General features: G+C 38.0%; 2 protein-coding genes across 8 annotated transcripts in view; one reads left to right on the top strand and one right to left on the bottom strand.

The window, feature by feature from the left end:
* The window catches only part of ATP8A1 (ATPase phospholipid transporting 8A1), a 116,432-nt gene extending 100,771 nt beyond the window's left edge, over window positions 1–15,661 (top strand). For all 7 annotated transcript variants that reach the window (XM_009641250.2, XM_035896758.1, XM_009641249.2 and 4 more), the window contains 4 exons: window positions 6,921–7,009; window positions 7,441–7,533; window positions 13,899–13,990; window positions 14,338–15,661. In XM_009641250.2, the coding sequence (XP_009639545.2) occupies window positions 6,921–7,009; window positions 7,441–7,533; window positions 13,899–13,990; window positions 14,338–14,435 (372 nt within the window). In that variant the 3' untranslated portion in view covers window positions 14,436–15,661. The remainder of the gene's footprint in view (window positions 1–6,920; window positions 7,010–7,440; window positions 7,534–13,898; window positions 13,991–14,337) is intronic.
* Window positions 15,662–23,665: 8,004 nt separating this feature from the next.
* SHISA3 (shisa family member 3) lies at window positions 23,666–24,543 on the bottom strand. The gene is made up of 2 exons (XM_035896734.1): window positions 24,480–24,543; window positions 23,666–24,246 (listed from the first exon to the last, which is right to left on the bottom strand). Exons 1-2 carry the CDS (start codon window positions 24,541–24,543, stop codon window positions 23,795–23,797), a joined length of 516 nt encoding a protein of 171 aa, XP_035752627.1. The 3' UTR covers window positions 23,666–23,794.
* Window positions 24,544–24,968: the final 425 nt, after the last annotated feature.

The raw sequence follows: 24,968 nt of genomic DNA on the forward strand, positions 1-24,968 counted from the left end.
GGCACAAGTGATCTGATATGGATGAGTGGTAGTTATACAGATAATATGTTAGAGGTCGGTAACAGGCATCTGGGTGATAGTAGCTGAAATATGTTTCTTTAGTAAAATTCTGACAAAACCTTAGAATCAACATTCAAACGGGGAACCAGTTAGATTTTGTCAGCATTAAAACAGTTTCTATTCCAGTTTAAAAAAAAAAAAAAAAAGTCCCTAGTGATGTTGTTCAGATGAAAACTGTTAGTTCACCATTGGCTTTTGTAGACACAGCCTAGAAGAAAAAAAGGATGAAAAATGTGAGAAATAACAGGATTTATGATGCAGAAGAAAATGGAAAAATAGACTGTAAAATTAAAGAAGGACATGTGATAAAAAAGGTTGATAACTAGTTAATTATATAGTATCCATGGCTAGTTCAGGTACTATAGCAGATCAACTTTATGTTATGAGTCTTTTAGTAGTCTTAAATAAGACATGTATTTTATCACTAGGTAAGCTGAAATCATTTACCTTCATATTATTTTTGTTTGTGCTTTAGACTCATTACTTTAAAAGTTTCTTTTCTTGAGTTTATTGTAAGAATTAGGACTATATTCTTCTAGTCTTAGATGCAGATCCTAAAATACTGGGAATTGAAGTTTTATCTGCTTATAGCAAAGTGTTAAAATACCTTTTCTACAAGGACAATTTTGGTACTAGAGGCAAAACAGGATTTCTGTTGGAGGTGACTTGATGCACAGCATATGAGAGAGAAATCTGGAAAGCATTTCAAAAGCTTTCTGTGATTTTTATAAGAACTTTGCAGTCTCAACATAGTCTTTATTACAGTACAGTGTTTTTCTGCAGTAATGTTTATTCATGCATTTGTTGTCTGTCGGTACTGTCTAGTGTGGAAGCATCTGAACAACCAGCTTTACAGGTTATTTTCTTAATATTTTACCCATAAAGACTGTGCTTTTAAATATAGATGCACAAGAAAGAAAAAAAATACTTCTTTGTAGGTATTTTGTGGTTAGATTTAACACTTACAGAGAATGGGTCAGACAACAGGACAGCTGTTTTAACCCATTACATGAAACAAGCTCCATTTAATTTCAAAAAAGGTGCCAGTATAGGCTAGAAGAATGTTTTCATTGCTGAGTAAATCAGCTGCATGGATCTCTTTCTCTACTACATTGATATAACTGAAGTTAACACTGTTCCTTTATGTGTCTGTTTCATAGAATCATAGAATCGTTTAGGTTGGAAAAGACCTTTAAGATCATCAGGTCCAACCATTTCACACTAGTACAATTCCTGACTCTTTTGGGTTTGTTACTGCTGTGTGCTCCGAGTTGTTAGGCCTTTTTTTATACACCTACCTGACTGATCAGTTAACTTACAGTGATAACACTTGCTGGAATAAGAAGCATGACGTTGAGATTAAAAGCAAAAGTTCAGTATCTACAGAACTTTTTAATTTTTTGTGGTACTGTAGATAATCACTGTAAAGTTCTCTAGAGCACCGTCTGTTACTGCTCTGTCTGACCCAGGGGATCTATTAAACTACTGATGGAAATTGAAATTAAGGAATAAGCATGTATTTTACCAAATTTTAGCTCATTTGACTGAGGTTTGCAAAATCTTTGTGAAAAACAATAACATTCCTTGTTGGATGATTTAGCTGCACCATGTAGGAAAGATGTATTAGAATATGCTATATTAACACTATGATTTTCTTAAATATTGCTTCCCTCTGTATTATGCCACATAACCTGTTTATATGGAATTGTGCTTGTTAAAATACTACATATACATCCTTTAATCCCCTTACTGATGGGTTTTTTTACACACAAAAAAACCCGTACACACACACACAGAAAAAAAAAAAAAAAAAACCTCCTTAAAAACGTAGCTGTCTAGATACTTCGATCTCTAATGAACAGGTCTTCTCTGGGGAGATGTTTGTCTAAAGTCTGATCTGAAAGGTGGAATTTGTTTTAGTTGTAACAGAGAGCAAAGCTGGTATTCAGGCTGGTATACGATCATAGAATGGTTGAGGTTGGAATGGACCTCTGGAGGTCATCTGGTCCAACCCCCCTGACACCTAGAGCAAGTTGACCAGCACCATGTCCAGCTGGCTTTTGAATATCACCAGGGATGGAGACTCCACAACCACTCTGGACAACCTGTGTCAAGTGTTCAGTCACCCTCACAATAAAAAAGTACTTCCTGATGTTCAGATGGAGCCTGCTGTCTTTCAGTTTCTCAGTTTGTGCTCATTGCCTCTTGTGCTGTCAAAGGGCACCACTGGAAATAGCCTAGCTTCATCATCTTTACACCCTCCCTTCGGGAATTTATCTCCATAGATCCCTCCTGAGCCTTCTCTTCTCTAGGCTAGATAGTCCCAACTATCCCAGTCTTTCCTCTTGTATGTGAGATGCTCCAGGCCCTTCATCATCTTTGTGGCCCTTCATTGGACTCTTTCCAGTATGTCCATATGTCTTGTACTAGGGATCCCAGAACTGGATGCTTCTCTAGGTGTGACCTCATCAGTGCTGAGTAGAGGGGACCTCCCTTCATCTCTGCTGGCAATACTTTGTTTAATGAAGCTGAAGATACTGTTAACTTTGCCACAAGGGCACATTGCTGGCTCGTGTTCAGCCTGTTGCTTAGTAGGACTCCCAAGTCCTTTCCTGCAAAGCTGCTTCCCAGCTGGGTGGTCCCCAGCATATATTGGTGCATGGGGTTGTTCCTCCCTGAATGCAGGACTCTGCACTTCTTGTTCAGCTGCATGAGGTTCCCGTCAGCCCATTTCTCCAGCCTGTTGAGGTATCTCTGGATGGCAGCATGACCCCCTGGTGCATCTGTCACTTCTCCCAGTTTTGTATCATTAGCAAACTTCCTGAGCGCACGTGCTACCCCATCATCCAGATTTTTAATGAAGATGTTAAAGAGGACCGGATTGCAGTATTGACCCCTGGGGTGTGCTCTTAGTTACTGGCCTCCAGCTAGACTTTATGCCACTGATCACCATCCTCTGGACGTGGCCGTTTGGCCAGTTTTCAATCTACCTTGCTGTCTGTTCAGCCAGCCCATGCATCAACGGCTTCTCTATGAGGATCTTACGGCTTATGCCCTGCTGTGTTGTCCCTCCAGCTGTAAAAGATGCTATTAATGGATACTCATCTCTTGCATTTTTAAAAACAGATGAGTGTTATTTTGATAGCTTTTGCAGAATACAGCATAATAAATAAATTTAAGTGGTTGTATATTTAAGAAAACTGCTATGGTACTTTTCCTCAATATTAGCCACTAAAATTTGAAAAGTAATGATTCTCTTTAAGTTCTTCAGCGAAACAAGAGCAGTACAGTGCCATGGTTTTAAAGGGAACCTGTCAGATAACTCTCAGTTGACAAACTCTATTTCTAAAAATTGCCTTGAGCCCTGTTTAGTAAGTAGTTCCAGTTTCCAGCTGGAAAAAGTAAAGTCGCGTTCCTTAGTCTATCCTTACTCACTTTTGTCATCTCATTAGGAGATTTGTACTGGGAAAAATTTCTAGATTCTGTCTGCAGATATCCACAGTTGCCTGCTTCCTGACTGCCTGGTACTCCTCTGTTTCAGTACCTCTTACTATTTGTTGTATACCAGCAAGACTTTGGTTTGTGTTTGCAGAAAATGGAGGGACTCCCTTTTTAATATACCTGGTAAGCAGAGTTCCTGCTTAGTTCTTCATTAACAAGAACTCTGAGATGTTTTTTAAACTCCTAAGTAGCAAAGAAAGGCTAGAGGCATTCCGAGAACTCGCTTGTTGGAACTTCACTGCGCTGGGAGCTAAGTGCAGATCTGTTTTAATGTTGCAACAGTAAGTACTTAGGCAAACCCATGCAGATAACTAAAAACAATTAAGCTGTCTCTATAGGTTGCTCAGAAGAGAAACTGTACCTGGTTTGATGGTGTTAAGGAGGTATTTTAATAGTTCTGTAGTTTATAAGGAGAGGACACATGCCTAGATGATATCTGCAATGGATAAACTGAAAATGGTTTTCACAAGCTTTTCTGCAGCAAGAATTTGACTGTTATTTTAATCTTTCTCTCTTTAGAAGGCTTTTTAATATCTGAGCTAGCTGTTTTGGCAGAACATGGAATATTTTCTTCATAGTGAAGAAAAGGGGCATATTCTCTGTTCACTTTGGCATGTAATTTCCTAACAGTACATCTTCATCAGTGCATTAAAAATATTTTGCAGCCAGGATTTCTAATCTGCCACTAAGCCATGAAAGGGAGCATTTCTCAGCACTTTTTTCTTTTTTTAAAAAATAAGAACTTATATAAAGATCTGTACAATGCACTTACTAAGCAATGTTAATTCACTTTAGAAAGTCCTCATATGGAGCATGAGCTCCACAGACGACAAATTATTTATCTTCCCTGCAGGATTTGTAAGTCCTACAATAAACTAGGCTTCCCAGCTCTCATTTTGGATTACTTCTGAATTCCCCTGGGAGCCACTTTTGTGGCAGATTCCATTTGGTTTCACAAGGCCTAAAGGGGGAAAACTTGGCATAGACCACAAATCTCTCACATTAGGAACAATTTGTAAACCACGAACAGAGGCAGCCAGAGTCCGTCCCCAGAACAGGCTGCTCCTGTTAGTGCCATTGTCTGAAAAGGATTGGTTTGCCATTTCCCAGATGACCTGCCTATGTGTAGAGAGATGTGAAAAGTTAGAGACAAAAATGTTTTCTACAGAGTGAGGGGGGAGCTTTCTTGTACAGAAAGGAAGGAAATACCTCTGTGGGATTTTATTTTTTCCCCTCTTCGTCCAAAAAATACAAAGAGGCCCTCTGTCTTTAATGCGAATGTCGGCTTTAAATCTTTTAGGTTTGGATTAACTCTGTAAAAGAAAAAAAATCTGACAGGCTTTCAAATATGACGCAGAAAAACTTTTTTTTTTTTTCCTCAATTCATGTTGTTCATTTGTAAAGCCAAAGGCTGGATGGACTGAATAGTAGGCGCCAGTTGTTCCTTCATTCATAGTTAGCATTACAATGGTCAGAATTAACATCCTAAGACCTACATTATCACTTTTGCTGTTTCACCAGCAAACATTTAATACAGGGTGGCTAGCGCAAGCACAGCTCTTTGCAGTGTTCTTATAAATTAAAAAATGTTGTTAATGGTAGAAAGTAAGAGTCGTAATTACTTCAAGTTGTATTTTTTTATGCTTTCTCTTGGGTTTTTTTAGGAAAATTCATGTCTCTAATTGCTACTTAATTATAAAAAGTCTTGCAAAATATAGTTGTGATAGACATTTCCTATTAGCTGCTGGTTTAGGAAATGAGTATTTCATCAAGTATGTCAAAAGCCATGTTTTGCTTGTAAAGTGACTGTGCTAATACATTTTCTCCACGTCCTGATACAAAACTTTCTTCTTTTTTTCTCAGTTGAAAATGTGAATTGGTTTATTTTGAACCTGTCACTGTTCAGTGTTTACACCTTTGCTGACAGCTGTTGGCAGAAATAATTACTAGAATCTCAGGGCAATATCTCTATGTCCTTTTAATACAGCTGTGGAAAGTTTGCTAAATTGTCAGTTCAAATAGCTTCTAATGCTTTCCAAAGAATCAATGTCAGTAGGAATTTGGATACGAAAACAAGGTAAATGGAACTTTTTACTTATATGAGGATGAGGGTTTTTTTCTGAAAATAATTCACTTTTGCTTTTACACATGAACATATCAAGTATAATTCTAAAATGTACATGTATACGCATTCAGAAATTAGACTTTAGCTACTGCAAGCTACCTGCAGTTGTCTGCTAATTAATATTAGTAAAAATCCAGGTTGTTTATTTTAGTTACATACTGAGGTTTAAATTTTGAAGGGAGTCTCCAAGTAATGAAGGAAAGGATTTGAAAGGGTATCGTTGTGTGGCAATGTTACTTTCAGTCTCTGTGCAATCTAATTACGTTACAAAGGTATCTTTAATATGGACTGCAAAACAATCTTTCAATAATATGCTTCATTAAGTATTTATCATGCTCCTTGCATCCATAATATTATTGATGTAGATACTTGGGCATGAATTACAAGGGTAGATTAAAGGGGTTTTTTTCCTTTAACGTCCATGCTTTATGACGTTTGTTTTGGCTTTTTAGTCTTTTAGTTTTTAGTATGTTTACAGACCAAGTTAAGTTATGAACAGAAGAAATTCCTATGTATTAATATAAAGTGGTGTATAAAAAAGCAAACACAGCTAAAAGCAATGATCTGGTTTGCAAATATTTCACCATGCATTAGTGTGCTAGACCTTCATTTAACAATATGTTGCATACTTCCATAATTATGTAATTAGTTGTTTTCTTCGTTCTCATTTTTAAGCAGTTTGTTGAACAGGAGTATGTGGCAGTGTGGGAACTGTGGTACAGCAAGTTCTGTTGGAGAAAACTTTGATCCGAGTTATATTGCAAAATGATTGTAACAGTGTTCAATATCCATATCAAGGGTCAGGAGCCATTACATCCTGTTAGGGTTTATTGCAAAGAAGAAATTGCACTCATAACATATTGACAAAGATTGGGTGGGGTGGAGGGGCTGGATTTTAATTAAATCCAATTTTAATGGAAATGTCTACAATCAGCATAGTGGTGTAGAGCAGGGTTGTGGAGGGGTAGATTCCGCGTCTCTCAAAGAGCTAAGCAGCGTGATCTTTCTACCGGCTTCTTAACATGAATTGGTGCTTACTATCTACTGGATTTCTATGGCGACTCAGGGGACTTTAGAAAGGAGTTAAAGTTTTATTTCACATTAGACAGTCTAGAATGGTTCGTTTAAATTTGCTTTTGATACCCTCAACCAAGTAATTGATATTTCTAAGGATTTTTTCCTAGTTCTTGTCTTGACATCATCACATTTTGTGCTTTTTTTTTTTCCCCTTCAGGCAGCTATGATGTTCAGCTCTGGAGTGTTTTGGATGGGACTTCTATGTATTCCTATGACAGCTTTACTTTTTGATGTAGTATACAAAGTGTGAGTACAGAAATGCCGAGGTTTACAGGAGAAAGTACTGCCTTAAATGTGTGTTCTAATTAATAATATAAGAAAAGCAAATGAAGATCAGCTCTGGTGATTATATAAAATTATTTTTCACCTTGTTTGGTTTTGACAAACTTTATTACAAGCATTACTAGTATTTTTAATGTCTCAATAATGGTAGTGTCTTTTTTATAAACATTTGTTCTTTCTAGTGTGCAAGAACAGCTGATAAAATATATTATTTAGGCTTGATTTATAATATTTCCTCTTGTAAAGCTACAAAATAAAATAAAGCCATAAAATGAAATTATTTAAGTCATCTGGGAAAATGGATTTATAAACTGAATGTTTATATAAGTGTTAAAACAATCTGTGCTTTTACTTTCAAGAAGAGTAAATCTGGCAGTATTTTGTATTACTTACAGAGTAAAGAGAGCTACTTTTAAGACACTGGTAGATGAAGTTCAGGAGTTGGAAGCGAAGTCTGAGGATCCTGGGGCAGTTGTGCATGGCAAGAGGTACTGTAAATCATCTGTAGATTGTTGTCTTTAAAAAAAAAAAAAAATTAAGCCTTATACATGTATCAAAGACAAAAGGTTATTTTTCAAAATCCATACAAACAGAAGGCATCTGTAAAGAGGTTTCAGGTCTACCCAGCCTGTGTTTTTTTCGTATGCTTAGATGTAGGTTTTTACCAAAGGCTTTAACTGATGTGTTGCTTTGTAGCTGCCTGTTATGTCTGTAGTTATCATGTATAGAACAAACTTGAGATACAGTTTTAATTCTGTCACTTTTGACTGTGCTAACAATTAATACAAAGGGAGCTTGAACCTGTGTCATTCACTAGTATAGTTATAAATTGGGCCTGAGCACAATAAAAGAATTAAAATAAATTTCTAAAACCTGCTTGGTAGCATAAGGGTAAACAGCAAAATCTGTCTAGGATTTGCCAAAATTGAATAGAACAAGCTGGCTTTGTGTCTTAATGCCAGTCCAGAGCAAACAAATTTGACTAGCATATGTGAGGTAAGAAATAATTTTAACTTTAGACTCCACAAGAATTTCTTTGTTACATCCTCCTTTGTGGTTCAGGCAGGTAATTTGAAAAGGGAGAAGGTAAAACTGAACAAATGGACAATTTCTTCATTTTCATGAGTTTTTTGAAGTCTATAAAAAAGCTGAAATTGTTGATACTTGATTTTCCTGTTCTTTCTTTCTTTTGGACTGCTGTTTTTTTTAATATCTTCATGGCAAAGGGCTTAGCCAAGAAGCCTGTTTTCCTGTCAAGGTATGCATGAAAAGAAACCAGAAAAAACACACAGCCACTTCTTTTATTGTAGGTTCAATTTGCAAGAAGCACCTTTTATTCGTAAAGATACTTTAAGTCCCCTTTCTCCTTCAATCTTACTGTATCTCTCCTCCAGTTCTGTGGTAATCAGCTTACTAGGATTTACCAGATTGAGACCAAATTACATTGGATACCAAGGTGATGACCACTATTTCCAATGGGTGGAATATCCAGCTCATGTGAATGTTTCCTCCTACTTCTCCTTTCTTTTCCCAGAAATTATCTTCACAAGAATGTTTTGTCTCTAGTGGAGTTCGTCTTCCCTGCTACCATAGACAAATACCAGGGGAGGGACTGTGAGGCCTGGAAGCTCATCCCACCACCTGTGGAACACCTAGTCTAGTGTGGAGGGCTATGTAGGAGCACATACCTGCACAGTGTCTCCCATCGGGCTCTGCATGCTGTCTTTGTGGCAGCAACTTCATACTGCAAGTACTGCAGAATCCCCTAGTTGATGACAATTCCTTCATCAAGCATCCTTTTCCTTCATCGCAGCAAGACCCAACTAGTGCTTGCAAGAGTAAGTTCTCTTACCTTTAAAGGTGACCTAAATTGATTGTTATGGATGCCTTGCTCCAGTGGCAGTGCTCATCCAGGCAGCTTCAGGGCAAGATCTTCAAATCCTCCAAATTAACCAAATCATATATCAATGTGCTGAGCTTTGAGCCAGAAGCAATCTCTGCGGTGTGCTCTTTTGCAAAGAGCAGAAGTTGTAAAAGAATGAATTGCAGAAAAGCAAGCAGACATTAGTACTAGACATTGCTAAAAGGGGAACATCTTGTGGACGTAGAAGAAAATGAGGTAATGCACCTTTTTAGTGTTCCATACTTGCCTTCCAAGAACTTCTCTTGTATTCCCAAATTCAGCTACTTTTACTTCAGTTGTCTAGGCAGCATGGTCTTCCTTCATCGTAAGAGCATCTTCCAAATCCCTTTTTATGTATGTAAGAGGAACTTGGTGTTTTCACCACTAGTTTTATCATTATGTCTCTATCCCACAATGAAGTAGTTAGGAGGGCTTTGTGAAGGTTGTTTAGTTAACTGCCAGAAGGTCTTTCTTGGATCTATTCCTTCTCCACAAAGTCATTTTTAGACCCACATTCTTTGAAGCATCCATCTAACATGCAAATCAATGTTAGACATCTTAATATCTCTTAAGGATTTATTCCGTCTGTGATTTTTTTTAAATTATATCTTAATTCCAATAATAGAGCCAAAACTTCACCTTTTATGGAGAAAGTACTCTTTGCTAAAGAAATGGTCTAATGAACTGACCTACTTGCATCTTCAAAAATTTGATTGAACTATTGTAAACATTTTTGAGTCTCATAAGTTGCAGAAGCCTGGATTAACTAGCTACCAGTGTGGAGTACGTAGTTAAATTGGTAAAGAATTTCCTCTGCATCTGTTTTAAATATGTACATGAGACTTCTTTATTCATGAATTGTAGTGCTTTTCAAGCAAGAATAGTTATTTTTGACAAACTTGTGTATTCTTCAGCACGAAATAGTATTTTTTTCTAGTGTGCATATCTCTGGAAGTACCTTTTTATGTTGTAGCAGAAGGGATGTGTGAAATGTCAGAATAACCTAAGAAGATATAAATCACTGTTTGTTTAAGTAGTAACTCGGAAATAGTGAGAAAGATAACTCAGGGACTTTTTCACTCTGTCCACTTCCATCTTAAAAATGCTGCAACACATAAGTTGAGCCTCAGTAAGAGGCTCAGCTTCCACAAATAACAGGTCAGGATTCTACGACTGCCTAGATGCTGTAATCAGACAGTATCTGAATGTTTACTTAGAAGTATATTAGTGTTAATTTTTATGGCTGTTTTTTCATCTCGAATATATTTGTTACGGACTTTTAGAACTGTGTTTATCTGATATTGCATGCATTTAAATACAACTAAGACTGTAAGGCTTTACCTTTTGATGTTTTCCTATCAAACTGTCTTAGGATGGGAATTTTCTATTTAAATTCTGAATTTGTGCTTTCAGCTCTTTTTTTAAAATTAGGATAAAAATTGACATTTATACTGAAATAAATGAAAATAGTGTTCTTCAAAGATCTTTATTGTATTTTAGCATATGCTTAAAAGTAGGATATGCTAATATAGTCTTAAAATCTGTCATCCCTTATATTTTTCCAGTGCTGATTTGAAAAGGTTTTTAAACTGTTATCGTTGAAGGCTCAGGAAGAGCATTCCTATTACATCTTGCTGTTTCAGTGTGCATAAGGATGAGTAATCAGATTTTTTACCCCAAAACTGTCCAGAAATACTTTATTCTGTTCTTCTGTAGGCAACACGTTGAAAGTGGTTTTGTCACATATATTTGACAGTTAAGTAAGAATACATCTTGATTAAGAAGGCGAGAATTTTGCATGGTCACCTCTCCAACAGAAAGTAAACTTTCATGTCAGAATACTGTTGACTTGAGGGTGCCTTGATAGCATAAATAATAGAGCAGCTTCAGAGAATTAACAAATTTGTGCCACAAAAAGTATTTCTATCATTAGAGCCATTGTAATTGAAATGCCGCAAAGCCATTTGTACTTAACATTGAAATGACTAAGGTAGAAGGATACTTTTTGTATGTAAACCAGTGTTCAAAGACAGCTTTTCTGATACCTTGTTTCTAAAGCTTAAGCAGTAACAACAATATTAATACTTACTACAAAAATATTTTTACTAGGTTGAATGTTACATAGGCTGACAATAACATGAATAAGAGCTCAAACCTGTGGACACATCTTTAGAGATATGTACTGCAAATGCTGCTTCATATAATCATTGTTTTTCATTCGGTACACTTGGAAATTATTTTTAGAACAGCTAAGTGTTTGGTCAGGAATATACAGAGTAGTAATTTTTTTTTTTCTGGAAATAAGAATAAATGCCTATAAATGTATACATTTCATGTTCAAAAATAGTTAATGTTTTGCTTCTCCATGTAGGTACACATAATGAGCATAGGAATTTAGTTACTGTGGTTTATCGTTGGTTAATTATGAAGCCATGCTTTCTCGCCTTCACAAGATTTTTAAATATGCTTTTGAATGACAGCGGGGTGATTCATAATATTTCTTCTCTGCAGTATTTCTTCAAGTATAGGAATAGAGCAGAATTTAATACCTGAATAGCTGGAAGCACTTTTCATTTTCCATTTATTTGTATTTTCTGTACCAGCAATCAGATCTGTGCAGTGGAAACTTAATTATACATAAACTAAGAAATGTGCATACTTCATGTTACTGTAAAACTTAAAGCAGTATTTTCAGTGCTTAGCACTTAAGCAATCTGAACATTTCATTCTGGAACAAAAGCAAAAAATAATGATGGTACCAAAAATGCTAGAACAGGCCTGCTATGGTTTTAATAAAATACTTTTTTATTAGAAAATTACACCTGTCAAAACCAAAAATTTCATAGACATTTGCAGATTTCAGCTCACATCAAGAAGGGTTTTGCAAAAAAGATACAGCTGATAACTGTAACTATGTATTCACGTGGTTTTCCACCTCTTTGACCTCCCATCTTACATGGTAATATTTATTTATTCACCCTGTGTATCCTTGTGGTTTAAACCTCAGTCTCTCATTTTTTATTAATCTTGTCACTTTAGCAGTTTGTAGCTCTGAACTAAAAAAAAGGCTCCTACACAGTCTAGAGGAGCAATTAGGACAAAAAAAAAAAAAAGAAAAAAAAATCCCCAAAGACCTCGTTTATGAAAATACGGAGAGTGAAGTGTGTCTCGATATTCCAACCTCTCCGTTCTTGGTTCAGTCAGCAGATGCCAGCTGCTTTCCTGGAATTGGTACCTCATTCCTTTTTTACAAGGAAGTCTCATGCCATCTTTTCATTCAAAACATGGCCACAGAAGCAGTTTGCCCTGCCTGTCCTCTTACCCTGTAGATTCTGCAGTCAGCATTCCTCTATGGGTGTGGGAATAATAGGGTTATTTCCCTCTTCCAGCTTAGAAGAGCCAAGCTCTCACCTCCTGGTATATGCTTTAGCCACCAGACTGGAGGGGAACAGAAAGGGGAGACAGACCATTAGTCTCTCCTGTTTAAGGCAATGATTCTGCTTCATGTATAAGAAGTATATGCTCACTGAAGAACAAATAAGCATTTCTAATTTAATGGTTTGAATGCTAATCTAGTAAGGGAAGCAATCTAGTTCGACTCCTTGCACCACTTAGTCTAGTAGATAGCTTAGGAAGGTTATTGAGCTAGTTGACAATAATACTAAAAAGTAAATTGACTGATCGAAACTCAGTAACACAGGCATGTGAAATCTGTTGCACTTAGTATGTCCTTACACAAGAGACAACTTCGATAGTCTAGCAAAACTATAACAAAATCAAATCACTATATACTCAGAACAAGCATAAGATACTTTTCTTTCTTTAAGTGAACTAACTAGACCAGTTCTCGTGGGGAGGGGCTGGACTTTTCAGCATTGGAAATGTTTAAGTGATAAGTTGGTATTTATCTGAAACACAAGCTGTAATTCACGGTGAATATCAAATGTAGAGGGAGAAATTGAAGGGTTTGTTGTTAGGTTTTTTAATATAGCCCCTTGCACATCTTTGATACGTTATCAAAATTGTCAGATTTCAAAAGCTTTCTGAGCTATGGCTAGTCCATCTGTTACTTATTTAGTAATGTTCTGTCTATTTGAGAGAACTTTAAATGTAAGAAAGATGCATGGTAAGGAAAACCGATACCTTCACTATTCCATTCATTACGGTTTGCAGCATTCAGCTGATGCTTGAGTCTTGGTTCAAAAACTCTTTAATACTTCTGTTTTCTAGTCGGGCTGAAATGGAGAGTCGCTTGGATCAGATTAAAGCTCAATAAACATATCACACAGCAGTCTCAGTACTGTTGAGAAGGAAGGAGATAGGCTGAAGTGACCAACCTCTAGTAGTTATAGTAGTCTGTTATTTGGGTAGGTTTTCCGGAAAGACACCCTCTAGATTTCACAGGGAATGCACCTTGCTAGAACACTTTTCATGGAAGTAGTATGTTTCTGCACACAGCTGACGGCCACGAATGTGACTCTCCCTCCGTCTTCGTTTGCCATCCCTTTGGGGTACTGTGTCAGTAGAGGCTAAGAGCACTTTCTTGTGTAAGAAAAAGAAAGACTGTAATTCAGCCTGGCACCAATCAGGGCATGCTATGTGAAGGAAGCCGGTGCCTTCCCTTTACACTGCATGTTTCTGAAGCAGTCACACTCAAAAGTTTACAATATTATTAATTTATTTTTATTGTCAGTACACAGCAGTGCTTCAGGCAGATGTTTTGCCTGTATTGTGACGAGCAAAAACATCACCAGGGATCTGGACTTCATAGTCTGCCCTCGCACACACTTCTAATCGTCTCCTTCATAATTAGTTAAGGCACAATTAAAAAAGAAAAAGGAGGATGGAGAGTTTTCATTTAATAATTATTCCTGTTTAACAGACTCAGAGATAAAAGGATACTGTAATCAGTAAGTAAATATTTTTCACACATGTCCACTTTCTTTCTAGCTTAACTGAAAGAGCCCAGCTACTGAAGAATGTTTTTAAGAAGAACCATGTGAACTTGTATCGCTCTGACTCTCTGCAGCAAAACTTGCTTCGTAAGTGTTCACTGACAAATCAGAATTAATACCCATTAATAATATAGGAGTAAAATTCTACCTTTCACTGCATTTGTTTATTGTAAAGATGCAGTATCCTAAACCCAGTAGGCCATGTTCTTTGCCTGTTCATAGGTTTCTCTTCATTCCCAAGATACTGCACAGAGTTCTTTCTGCTATTTTATAATTGCAAAATTATGTGAGAAACAGCATGGGTTTTCTCCCTATTAATTGTTGAAAGGAGATTTATTCCCCTCTACTGACCTTTGTTAAGTTGTTTTTATTAAAGCTTTAAAAAAAAATCTGATCAAAATGTAACTGGTTTCTGTTTTGTTTTATACCTGTAGATGGCTACGCCTTCTCTCAAGACGAAAATGGAATAGTTTCCCAGTCTGAAGTAATAAGAGCTTACGATACCACAAAACAAAGGCCTGAGGAATGGTGAAGGAACACTGCTCAACGTTTAGGCCTTAGTAGTTACTTTTGTGAGACAGACTACTAGATCTTTGCTGGGAGCTGCAACCATGACCCAGTTATCAGAGATTTAAAGATCTAGGATGGTGGTTTTCCATAAAGTTTGGATTTGTGTATTCAGTAGACATAAGCACTGTGCAACTATACTGTAACACACCATCTCTAAATTTTTTGACAAGTATTTGCTTAGCCTTTGTAAACAGATTGGAATTTACCTTGTATCTTGCCAGCTTGCTTATTTTACAATGAAGTTGAATCAATACTGGTCATATACTCAGAAGGCAATGGTCAGATTGCTAAACATACTTCACGTTGACAGACCATTAGCATCTGTGAAGGTTTTTAAGTGTTAATATATTTAAATACAGTTGATAACAAGCCTTTGATTTCAACAAGTGCTGAAAAAAATAGTATCTTAATGGTGTTAATTCACCTTCTTTGAGAAAGATTTTGAGTCAAGGTGTTTATAGGTGTTTGTGTCAAACTAACCTAAAAATGTTTGCCAAAGAAGTTCCATAAATGTTTTCTGTTGTTAGAAATAATTTGAAAGGAAATTAACTCCAGTCCTGATTTCAGAACTGCATGCTTGAGTCTCCACACTTGAGGAGAAAGATTTTACAGTACAGCGAGTCTAATTTGAGTGGCCTTTACGGCGTTCGCTTTCAAAACTGCAAGTCTTTGCACCTTTGGCCTTATACAAGCTTTTCCCTTATTTTCATTTAGTTTTGCCTATGTTGAAAATGGCTGCCACCTTGTGAAATTGAGTACGCATATTATTTTGCTCAATTTTTTAAGAATTGCTCTGCCTTACTTCCCTTTAGCAAACTTTAATTATTTTTGCAATGCTTAGTTGTATCTGCTTGTACTGTAGGTTCAAAGGAAAATTTGTTTTAACTTATTTTTTAAAATTAATTAAATTTTCAACATTTTTATACTAAAATTATTTGAAATGTATACATTGAAATAGAGAGCAAAGCATGCCCTTCGCTAGTCTGCGGTATGTACTGTTTTATTTGCACTAAAGCCACTTCCTATGAAGGTGTGAAATACATTGCAGCAGCCTCTTTACAACTTACTGGTCATGCAGAATACCTATATACTCTCACCTTCAATTAAAAATGGAGCGGAAGTGACTGCAGAAAAAGATAGACACTTGGTTTAAGGGGGAAAAAAAAAAAAAGGAGGGAGGTGTTAAACGAGAACATTGCGATAACTTTTTTAAGTTGTTATACTTGGTATTTCTCAGCTTACCACCCAACAATCATCAGGTTTCAAACTAAGAAAAAGCTACTTTAACTTCAGAATTTAGTTAAATCTTGTAGGTTTTAGTCCATATTTAATTCTGAGTTTAAAAGCTGCCATAATTACATTTAAAATACATTTTTCTATAGTGGCAGTTGGTTTTATTTTTAATTAAATTTCTGTGCATTACATAGAAATAATGGGTTTTTTCTTTGAATGGAGATCAACCAGATGGAAAAGCAGAACAATGACATCCCCAATCTGTTAAATTAAGAATTTCCTCTTTGCTCTCCAAATCGTCCACTTTCAACTTAAAAGTAACGAGTCATCCAGTCCCATCTCTTCTCTGCCCTCCTTCATTAGTCACATACTTACTAAAGGTGAGTTTACCTCCTTGCCGTTCATCTAACTGAACAAAGCTTAACGTAACTTTATTGCACTATCCAAGTTTCTTGTGCTCCTTTCTAAAAGACACTTACAAATACACGTAGAAAGGCCAACAAAAGGCACTATATGAAAGTACATATTTAGGAAGGCATATCAATGGGAAGGCAGTCGGCATTTCATATGCATGTTATGCAATGTCTTCCTCTCACTTTCCCGGAGCGATCTTTAAACAGAAAACAGAAGACACAGGGACAAAGGGAATGTATCCCACTAGAAACAGACCTGCCAGTCAGTCATGCAGACAAGAACTGCCTTCAGAAAAGCCATTTCAGGCATAGATAAATAGATGGATCAATATGGGAGGGCCAAATCACTTGACCTAAGGCAAGAAAAAATTTGGGGGCATGCCCCTTTCCTAAAATGGGGGTCCCTATTTTCTGTCATCCAAGGGACAATGACCAACTTCAAAACATTTCTGAAATTAACCATGACACTGTTGCTCCTTTATAATCTTTCAGTTTACTTAACTCATATGAAACGACTCAATCCATGCACATTCCCTTTATGGGTAAATTTTTAATTATTATTGGGGTTTTTCCATTCTAAGTGGTTTAATTGCTGATTTTGCAGACCAGACGCGAGGACTAGAATGCATTGTAAAGTATTTACAATGTGAAATTACATGATCTCTTATTCTTCCTATGAAATAAAATTCTGTCTCATCATTGTAATACAGTTTATGGAAAATAGCACATGGTATATGCCCAATTTAACTAGCTTAAGGAAGAAAGCAACGGAAACAGCTCTAAGGTCCTAAATCTAAACTGTAATTTTAGGTTTTTAAGACAGTCATCACAGCATTTCATCCTTACATCTTTACAGAATTTGAAGTAATATTTCACAAGGTGCATTTTTTATTTTTATTACTTCTGATTTTCTCCTGTCTCTATACTTTTTCTACATGCTGTATATTATTTATTGCCTGGTAATTAGTGGTTGGAAGATACCGCTTCTTGGAAATAGTAAAAAAGACAATGTGGCAATTCTAACTGTGTTTTTTGATTGCTCATACAATTCCATTTTAAAATATGAGATCATCTTGGCTATACGTGCCCATTTTTAAATCAGGTCAAGTATACAATATGCACTTTATTTCCATGTTGAGTACACAGTGATATAATCTATTGCCATCCTGTTAGTACATGATATCTTTGTTAAAATAAGGGGATTGTGCAGATGTTTATTTAAAGAAAAAACAGTTTAGGCAAAAATGCTGGTAACAATGCCTCTGTTCTTATTGTTTGAAAATTCAAATTTGTATTTAATATAGAACTCACATGGACTTTTCCGTCTATTTCATGTGCACTGCATAACAATTACAAGTTAGTATTAAAAATTTCAATCAAAAAGTTGAACCAGTGCCACTTAGAAATCAGATATCTTATATAAATACCGTTGCTTGATTATTTTTAAATATATACATATATATATATAAATTATTCAAAAGAGTAAGTAACAGGAAACAAATTTTAACAAACCTATTGGTAATTTGTATTTGGAATTTTTTCTTGCCATTTCCTAATTTTACACTTATTTTTGCAAAGCGGTTTCAACAGATTTATACTTAGTCATCATTCTATTTGTATAAAATGATAAATAAAATATTTTGAAACACTAAGAGATAGCTGAAAATTCCTATATGTCCACATGCATCCATAAAATTCACTGTGTCACAAAGATGCACGTTAAGTGTCTTGAGACTTCTTTTGTTACATCTAAACCCATCTTGAATGATGAGTAATTTGGAATATGTGTTAAATTTAAGGAGAGAAGTTATTTCCCTTTTTTCTTCTGTATTGTGTAAAAGTACTTGTAGTTCTGATGAATTTATCATTCTGTCTGCATGAGGCAATATTTCTAAGTGTTCTGAGGCAATGCATGGTGGTTGCTGTTCCCTGTTTTTTAATGCCTTCGTTAAAAGTCTGCTCATAATATATCGAGAAGCTAGCGCTGTGTAAGCAAATGAGTTCGTTGGTTCAACTTTCTTGGTACTGGATGTTTTCACTGGTAACAAAATGAGTTGCTCCTTCCCCTCCTCTGCCCTCGCTCCCCCAGTTTCCTCGCTGTTAACCAATAGACCTTTATTAAACAAAGGAATATTTTAGCATTCCAAACCTGGTTCCTGCTTATGCAAACCGTTACTCACATAGGCTTCAACTGGACTGTTCGTGAGTATAAGGACTACACTCATCTGAGTAATGATGTGCAAAGCTGGGCACTTTGGAGGGTTGATACTTTAACTTAAAGCGTTTCGATAGAGAAAGCGATTTGTAATTGCAAAGCTGTGACCAGAACTAGTTTTTTTTTAAAAAAAAAAAATTCATATTTTATGGTGTTTCTTTATTGTAGAATAGAAGCCATAAATGCATTAATATTGGTTTTCTACTTCAACTTAATTTTTCATTAAGATTTTCAGTGTTTGGTATGTATGAACCGCTGCAGAAAGCGGTCGGTCTGTAATAGCAAAATTTGCATTCAAGGTAAAGTGAGGTTTTCCAGCCCCACTAAGCCATTACTGCTGAAACTCTTGTGGAAATTCTGAAGCTGCATGAATGAAGACTTTTTGACTCGGTGTTCATGGTAGTTCCTCAGGTTTAGTTTTAACTGGATGTTAAATGCACTGTGTTTTATAAATAGTTGTTCTCTTTTAGTAACACATTCAGTTCTATGCAGTGTTACATGTCATTTGGCATTTGGTGAATGTGCATGTTTTGAACTGCAAATTTTAAATGTTTTGTCTTTCAATTGTTAAAAAATGAATAAACTTTGCCATTAAATGAAGAAGCTTTGTTGAATTGATTGGTTGCGAAAGCTAGGGATTACTTTCAAAGGAAAGCGTATATCCCATCACTCTTGGGTTTGAATTCTTTAAAATTAGACATATCAGAAATAGCATTTCACAAATACCAAAGATTTCTCATGTTATTAAGGTAAACTGAAAAAGTAGAAAATCTTTTCAAGGGTTTTTTTAAACAGCTGTTTTGCGGTGTCTTCTACAGTTCTCATGCAAAGTCCAGAAAGAGTTAAAAAAAAAAAAAAATTTAAAACCACCAAAACAAACAAAAAAGTTAGTATGGGAGTCTGGAATTTAGTGATTTGCAGCAGAGCCCTAACACACTTCTGGTGGCGATACCGTATTTTGAAAGGGAAGTATACAGTGCAAGAGTGGTAGAGCGGGAATAAGGAAACGTCTAGTTTTTCAGAGGACAGTGATAAACACTGCACAGTGGCAGCTCCTCCTTTCCCCTAACAGCGCCCACCCACGGAATAAAAATCAGTATACCCAAACCTAAACTCTTCTGGTTGTAGTTAGGTGGCTGAGTCTTTATACACACCAGACAACTAATTTATTTTGCAGATTTTGTATTCTGTCAAGGCAGGTTCGACAACAGATGCACCTTTCACGCTGTTAGTTTCGTGACAGCCAGGCTTTAATGGCAGAGCTGGTTTAAGGCGATGCCACCTCCTGGTATGTCACCACCTCTGTGACGCTGGCAGTCGTGAGGCCATTGAATTTCTTCAGGTTGTAATCCAGTTGATAACGATCCAGGCTCCCTTTCAAACCCTTTCCCTCCTTTCTTACTGCAAATGTTATTTTTAAGCTAAATCATTTCGCTAACCTGATTTACACCACAACCCCCTGAATGTGCACGAGTCATAGATGGAGAGAATAAAAAGAACTGAGCGGCATTTCTTATTCTGCCTTTGCTAACGAAGACAGCGTAGCGTGGAATTACAGCCTCGGTGTGATTGCAAATCAATTTTACGTGAGTACCATGCAGCAGCAGCCCCCCCAAAAGCAGAAGCTCTGTTCAGAGGACTTCAACTCCACGCAGCAGATTGCAATATGCAGAAAAACAGCGCCAAAAATTGACTCCATATCCTTAATGTTACTGTCAAGCTTTAACTGAACAGTAGCGACAAAGTCATTTTGAAATTGTCACTTGTTTGTTTTTTTTAAATCCCAGTGGGATTAGCACTACAAATAACCCGTGAGCTCACATAGCCGTATACCGTACCGCTTACCTAGTTTCAAATAAAATCCTTCAGACATTCTTGCAAGTACGTGTAATGTTTTTCCTCGCGCTGAAGAGTTTTGATGCGTTTTAGAGACACAGGCTTAAGAAACCCAAAGTGTAGGATCGCAAAACAAATGGCTGATCTGATTCATGGCACTGTTATTCTTTGCCCGCGGAAGGCTGGGGTTCCAGACACACCAAATGGCAATCAAGGCATTTTGTGCATCACGTGTGTGAATTACAGCAACCAATTTACTGTGGGTTTTGTTTCATTTTGATTTATTTTGGATTGGTGTCACTCTAGTAAAAGGAGTATGAACTAACTCCAGTATTACAAAAGAAATAGTTAAGCCTACTGTGTTAAAAAATAAGGATGGCAGTAATGCAAGTACTGTGTAAATTTAACTTCTGCCAGCAAGTAATTTCTTCTAGTTCCAGCCTACAGCCAGCCCTTCGAACTGTTTCGTTGGTCGTTAGAGCCGTGTCTCGGAATGCCGTTTGTGTCCTGTCTGCAGGTTTTAGCAAAATGACTGTTTCCTATAAATCCTAGGAGCTTCTAGTGCCAGTAGGTCCTTTTCATTAGGAAGGAAGTTCAGCATTCTCACCCGCACCCTGAATCCATCTGGGTTGGAAACCACTGGCACGGGCAGGCATTTCAGTCCGTGGGCTTGTACAATTCTGGCCACCTCCCTTCAGCTGCGTAGGTCACTGCCACTGTGGCTACATGAACGATAATTTATAGATTCTTCTTAATTTATAGATTTTTCTGCATCTACCCCCTCACAGATGATGCATAATCCCCACCTCGCTGCTTTACAGGTAAGCCGCTGCAGCTACTTTAACCACACCTGATCTTTCCCAGCCTCAGCCCCCCGTCTGCAGGATTTGTCGGCACTCCGGCCACCAATCCATCAAGCGTTTGCACTCCATAAACTCACAGGCTTACCTAAGTCTGATTCAATGAAGTTATTCCTGTGTGCCAAGTTCGTCAAGCGTTTTATGAGGTCAAACCCGTTACTGCCAGTCGGTAAGCCTGCACGCAAGCCCATCCCCGTGTTAAAACACTGGTAAATCTGACTGCAGAGCCTACTGAGGCCGTTCACGGCGGAGCAGCCTGGCCTGTCTGGTGCCTGCCGCCAAATGTTAACGGGCGGTAACTGAGTGCGACTGACGGCCTCTCGGTGTACAGCCCTGCAGCTTTGAGAAAAACACCGCGTTTCAGCTGCCCACCACACGCGTCAGTGGCCCTGATGGCTAGTCGCTCTTCAAAGGAACATCGAATTGCACCTTCTTAACTAGAACTGATCGAATTTCTGCTTCCAGGAGGATCTGTGTTGCCTCGGTTTACTAGATAAAAAAGGATTTCTACTAATTAAAGGCTTACATTTGTAAAAAAAGAGAGTTTAATTGTTTTACTGTGTTTCTGCTGTATACAGGAACAATGAGCAGATCTCGCCAGATGCTTCCAAACAACAGGGCTGATACCTGTTGCGATATTAAACAACTTTTCCAAAAAGTTACTTGATGAACAGTCCCATATTTCTTATCCATTCAAAGCGTGCAATGGAGAGAGTCCTATGAAACATCATCAAAGGTGGGCAAAAAGTTAGCCGCCCCCTTCCTTGGAGACTGTTTCTTAAAATCTGCAAGCCAAACCACTTACCTTGCAAGTAATTTCCCCAAGTCCTTGAAATCTCCTTTTTAGTTTTTTGTAAAACACGCGCTACTGTGTATCATTATTTCAGTGTGTAATTAACAATTACAACTCTCGAGCTAAAGCCTATTACTTAAAACACCATTGTATACAATGTAAATGGTCTTTCTGCTTAGAAACCGCATTTCCAGCAGTAATAGCCGTTGAGTTGTAATGTTAACTAATAAAAATGTGATAAAAAACATACTGAAAAGGTTATTTCAAAATATTTTTTTATAAATGCTGAGATGATGATTGTTGGATATTTGCTAAGAAAAAAAAAGGTATTTGACTCTTGAGGAAGAACCGATGAAGCTTCCCTAAACTCCAGAGAAGTACCCTGTAATTTGGCATGGAAGCGCTGTAATTTTAATCTGCACCGTTAGGCCAGTGCTTGTGAAACAGGTCGGCTATAACGTACTTCAGCAACTCCCACAGACGGGGAGCTCAGGGCTGGTAAAATAGGGCAGTCCAGCCTCTGATGCCGTAGATTCTGACACACAGAATGACTTTGTTTGTTCGCAAAACTAAGTATACAGAGAAGCCCTTTAGCAGCTGCATTTTTTCCTGTGTATTTTCCATTCGCTTGCTGCATGGGTTTGGTTTACATGCGGCTTTTTTTTCTTCTTCCATTTGGTTTGTTGGTTTACTTAGGTGGAGGAATGTAGAAGGGCAAACAAAATTTATTCCTAGGGCAGGATGTTTTAAATTAAAATACCCAACTAATCAGCGCAGGTTTTACCACATTTTTACCATGGTTACGTATAAAAAGACACTAATTAATCTATTAGTTTGCTATATGGCCAGAATTTCATACTCTGTTAAGTCTGCAGAACAGGTGCAGTTAAAGATGTAAATCATTTAAAAAAGCAAAATTAACTATTTTTAACAGGAAAAAATACAGTATAGTTACACCATCAGAATGAAAACTTGCTCATCAAACACCATCTGTACAGAGTCATACGGATGACACAACATTTCAACCACACAGTTTATTGGTAAATGTTTTTTGGGGGGGGTGGGGTGACTACTAAATAATTAGTGTTGTCAATGCTGTAAATACATTTTAAATTACAAGCTTGTCTTTACATTTTATACATGGCTAATTTTACAAAATAGAACTTTGCCATCAGCTTGTCCACCTTACACATCTTGCTGAGCAAAAAGCCAACAATAAATACTTCCTTCTGAAAAACGCTTCAGTATAACACCGTGTTTAGAATTCTATGCGGAGAAGTTATCAGTGGTGTTGCTGCATACGCTCTGCTTTTCTCAGAGCTAATTACTTGGGACTGGCTCGTTTTCAACTAGCCTAATTAGTACTAGTTTTAGCTATCGTAGTTAAAGTTTACTAATACAAATATGCAGTGTAAGTTCAGGTATATTATGTGTATTTTAAAAACCCTATCCATGTGGATAGCTGTAGTAAAATTCGTCCTCTTAACTCTCATTATTCATGGAGGTGGGCAGCAGTCAGCTGTTTTCAGGATCCTCTTTAGTAAATATTACTCCTCTCTTACTTCTCAGGCTTATCGCTGCTTTATAGAACTAGTCCGATTATTACCAGTGGAACGCAGCCACCGTTTGTTAACCAAGTTAATAGCATTTAGGGTTAAAACATCATTCATAACGCTGTGAAATGAGTACCTTTATCCCAAAATGGTTTTTCTACCTGTCTCTGCACAAATTAGAATGAACAATGAGAGCCGTCAGTTGTTAGAGCAACTAAGTTTGGAATGTTTTACAACTCATTTGTAAGTGTCATCCAAGTTTGGGAAATGGGATCCCGAATGAGACCTTGCACTTTTCAAGGGCAACTCACCCACGAGAAGGGTTCTGCCTCCTGCCACCCCAGAGCACGTCAGCGTGACACCCCGCAGCAGCAGTCCCCGCGCTTCCAAAGGCTGTGTGACTTCGTGACAACTCCTTTCAGCTCTGACTAAAATCGGAGCAGCTCTTCCCAGCTAGGGCAGGCTCTGGCTGGAGAGGATACCCAAAGTACGGCGGCGACACCAGAAATCCCGATGGCTGGGTCAGGTGGACCGCGTGGGCTGCCTGGAAGCAGCCAGATGTGTACGGTGGAGGCGGCGATGCCGCAAGGCACCCAGGCTCCGCCCGGGGAAAGGAAAACCTGCGCACGGAGCCGCTGGTCGAACTGGAACTTGTGGCGGTGCTGGACTGCCTCGACGGCGTCCTGAAGCTTGCCGAGGCCAGGATCATGGGAAGAGTCTCGGTCTGACAGCTCCGCAGAGAAAATCGTATCGGCTGCGACGGTTGTTTAGGTCTTAAACATGTGCAACAGTAAACCGCTACCAGAGAGCCCACGATAATGAAGGCAATAAATATTGATCCAACAATGAGGAACGGAACGTAGATGGGTTCTGGGAGAAGAAAGAATAAGAAAAGCCACGCACATTAGCCTACTGAAGTAACAGGTCTGCTGCGTAGAAATAAACTCGGCAGAGTTTACGAGGCCCCACATCGTTTCAGTCCCACTAACATCTCGAGCTGTGCAGAAGACAGAGCTTCCGACTATTCCCATTAGAGCAAGATTAAAGTTAAACCCTGCATGTACCGGCCAAAATTTCTTCCTGTTGACAGTTTTAATAGTTACCAACAGTAAAAGCTGTCTGCACCGTGTCCCGTTTGCTGGTTCTAGTTAGGTTTTGCCCAAGCATCGCACTCCCTCATCCCCCAAAACTGGCGGGGCTGTCCAACGGAACAGCTTGAATCTGCAGGCGAAGCTCAAACGCTGCAGATGCTGTTAAGTCGCTTCCACTCCTAAGGTGGAAAATAAGCGCAGAATGTGTGACCGGGGAAACTCGTCTCCGTGTGCGCTGCCGGATTTCTTTTGTTTGAAAACCCGACGGCCCCTCGCACGGTGGGGTCGCGTCTGCAGAGCACCGGAGCCCACTCTCACCTCCGGCGAAAACCAAGTTAGTTAAACAGCCGCAGTGAAGTTTGCCGATGCAAACTTCAAACACAAAATTGCGCCTTCCAGAGAGGATGGACCCGGCTGCCGGCGCCCCTCTTCACCGTGAAGCCGGGACACCGAGCGCATCCCCGGGGGCCCGCTCTGCCTCCCGCCGCCGGGGCCGCTCCC

The sequence above is a fragment of the Egretta garzetta genome, unplaced genomic scaffold (genome assembly GCF_000687185.1).
Source record: "Egretta garzetta isolate BGI_Z169 unplaced genomic scaffold, ASM68718v1 scaffold256, whole genome shotgun sequence".
Lineage (NCBI taxonomy): Eukaryota > Metazoa > Chordata > Aves > Pelecaniformes > Ardeidae > Egretta > Egretta garzetta.

Coding starts and splice junctions, on each gene's coding strand:
- SHISA3 (XM_035896734.1), bottom strand. CDS start 24,543: ATGCTTGGGCAAAACCTAACTAGAACCAGCAAACGGGACACGGTGCAG. Junction 24,247..24,479: donor GCAGACAGCTTTTACTGTTG/GTAACTATTAAA, acceptor TTCTTCTCCCAG/AACCCATCTACGTTCCGTTC.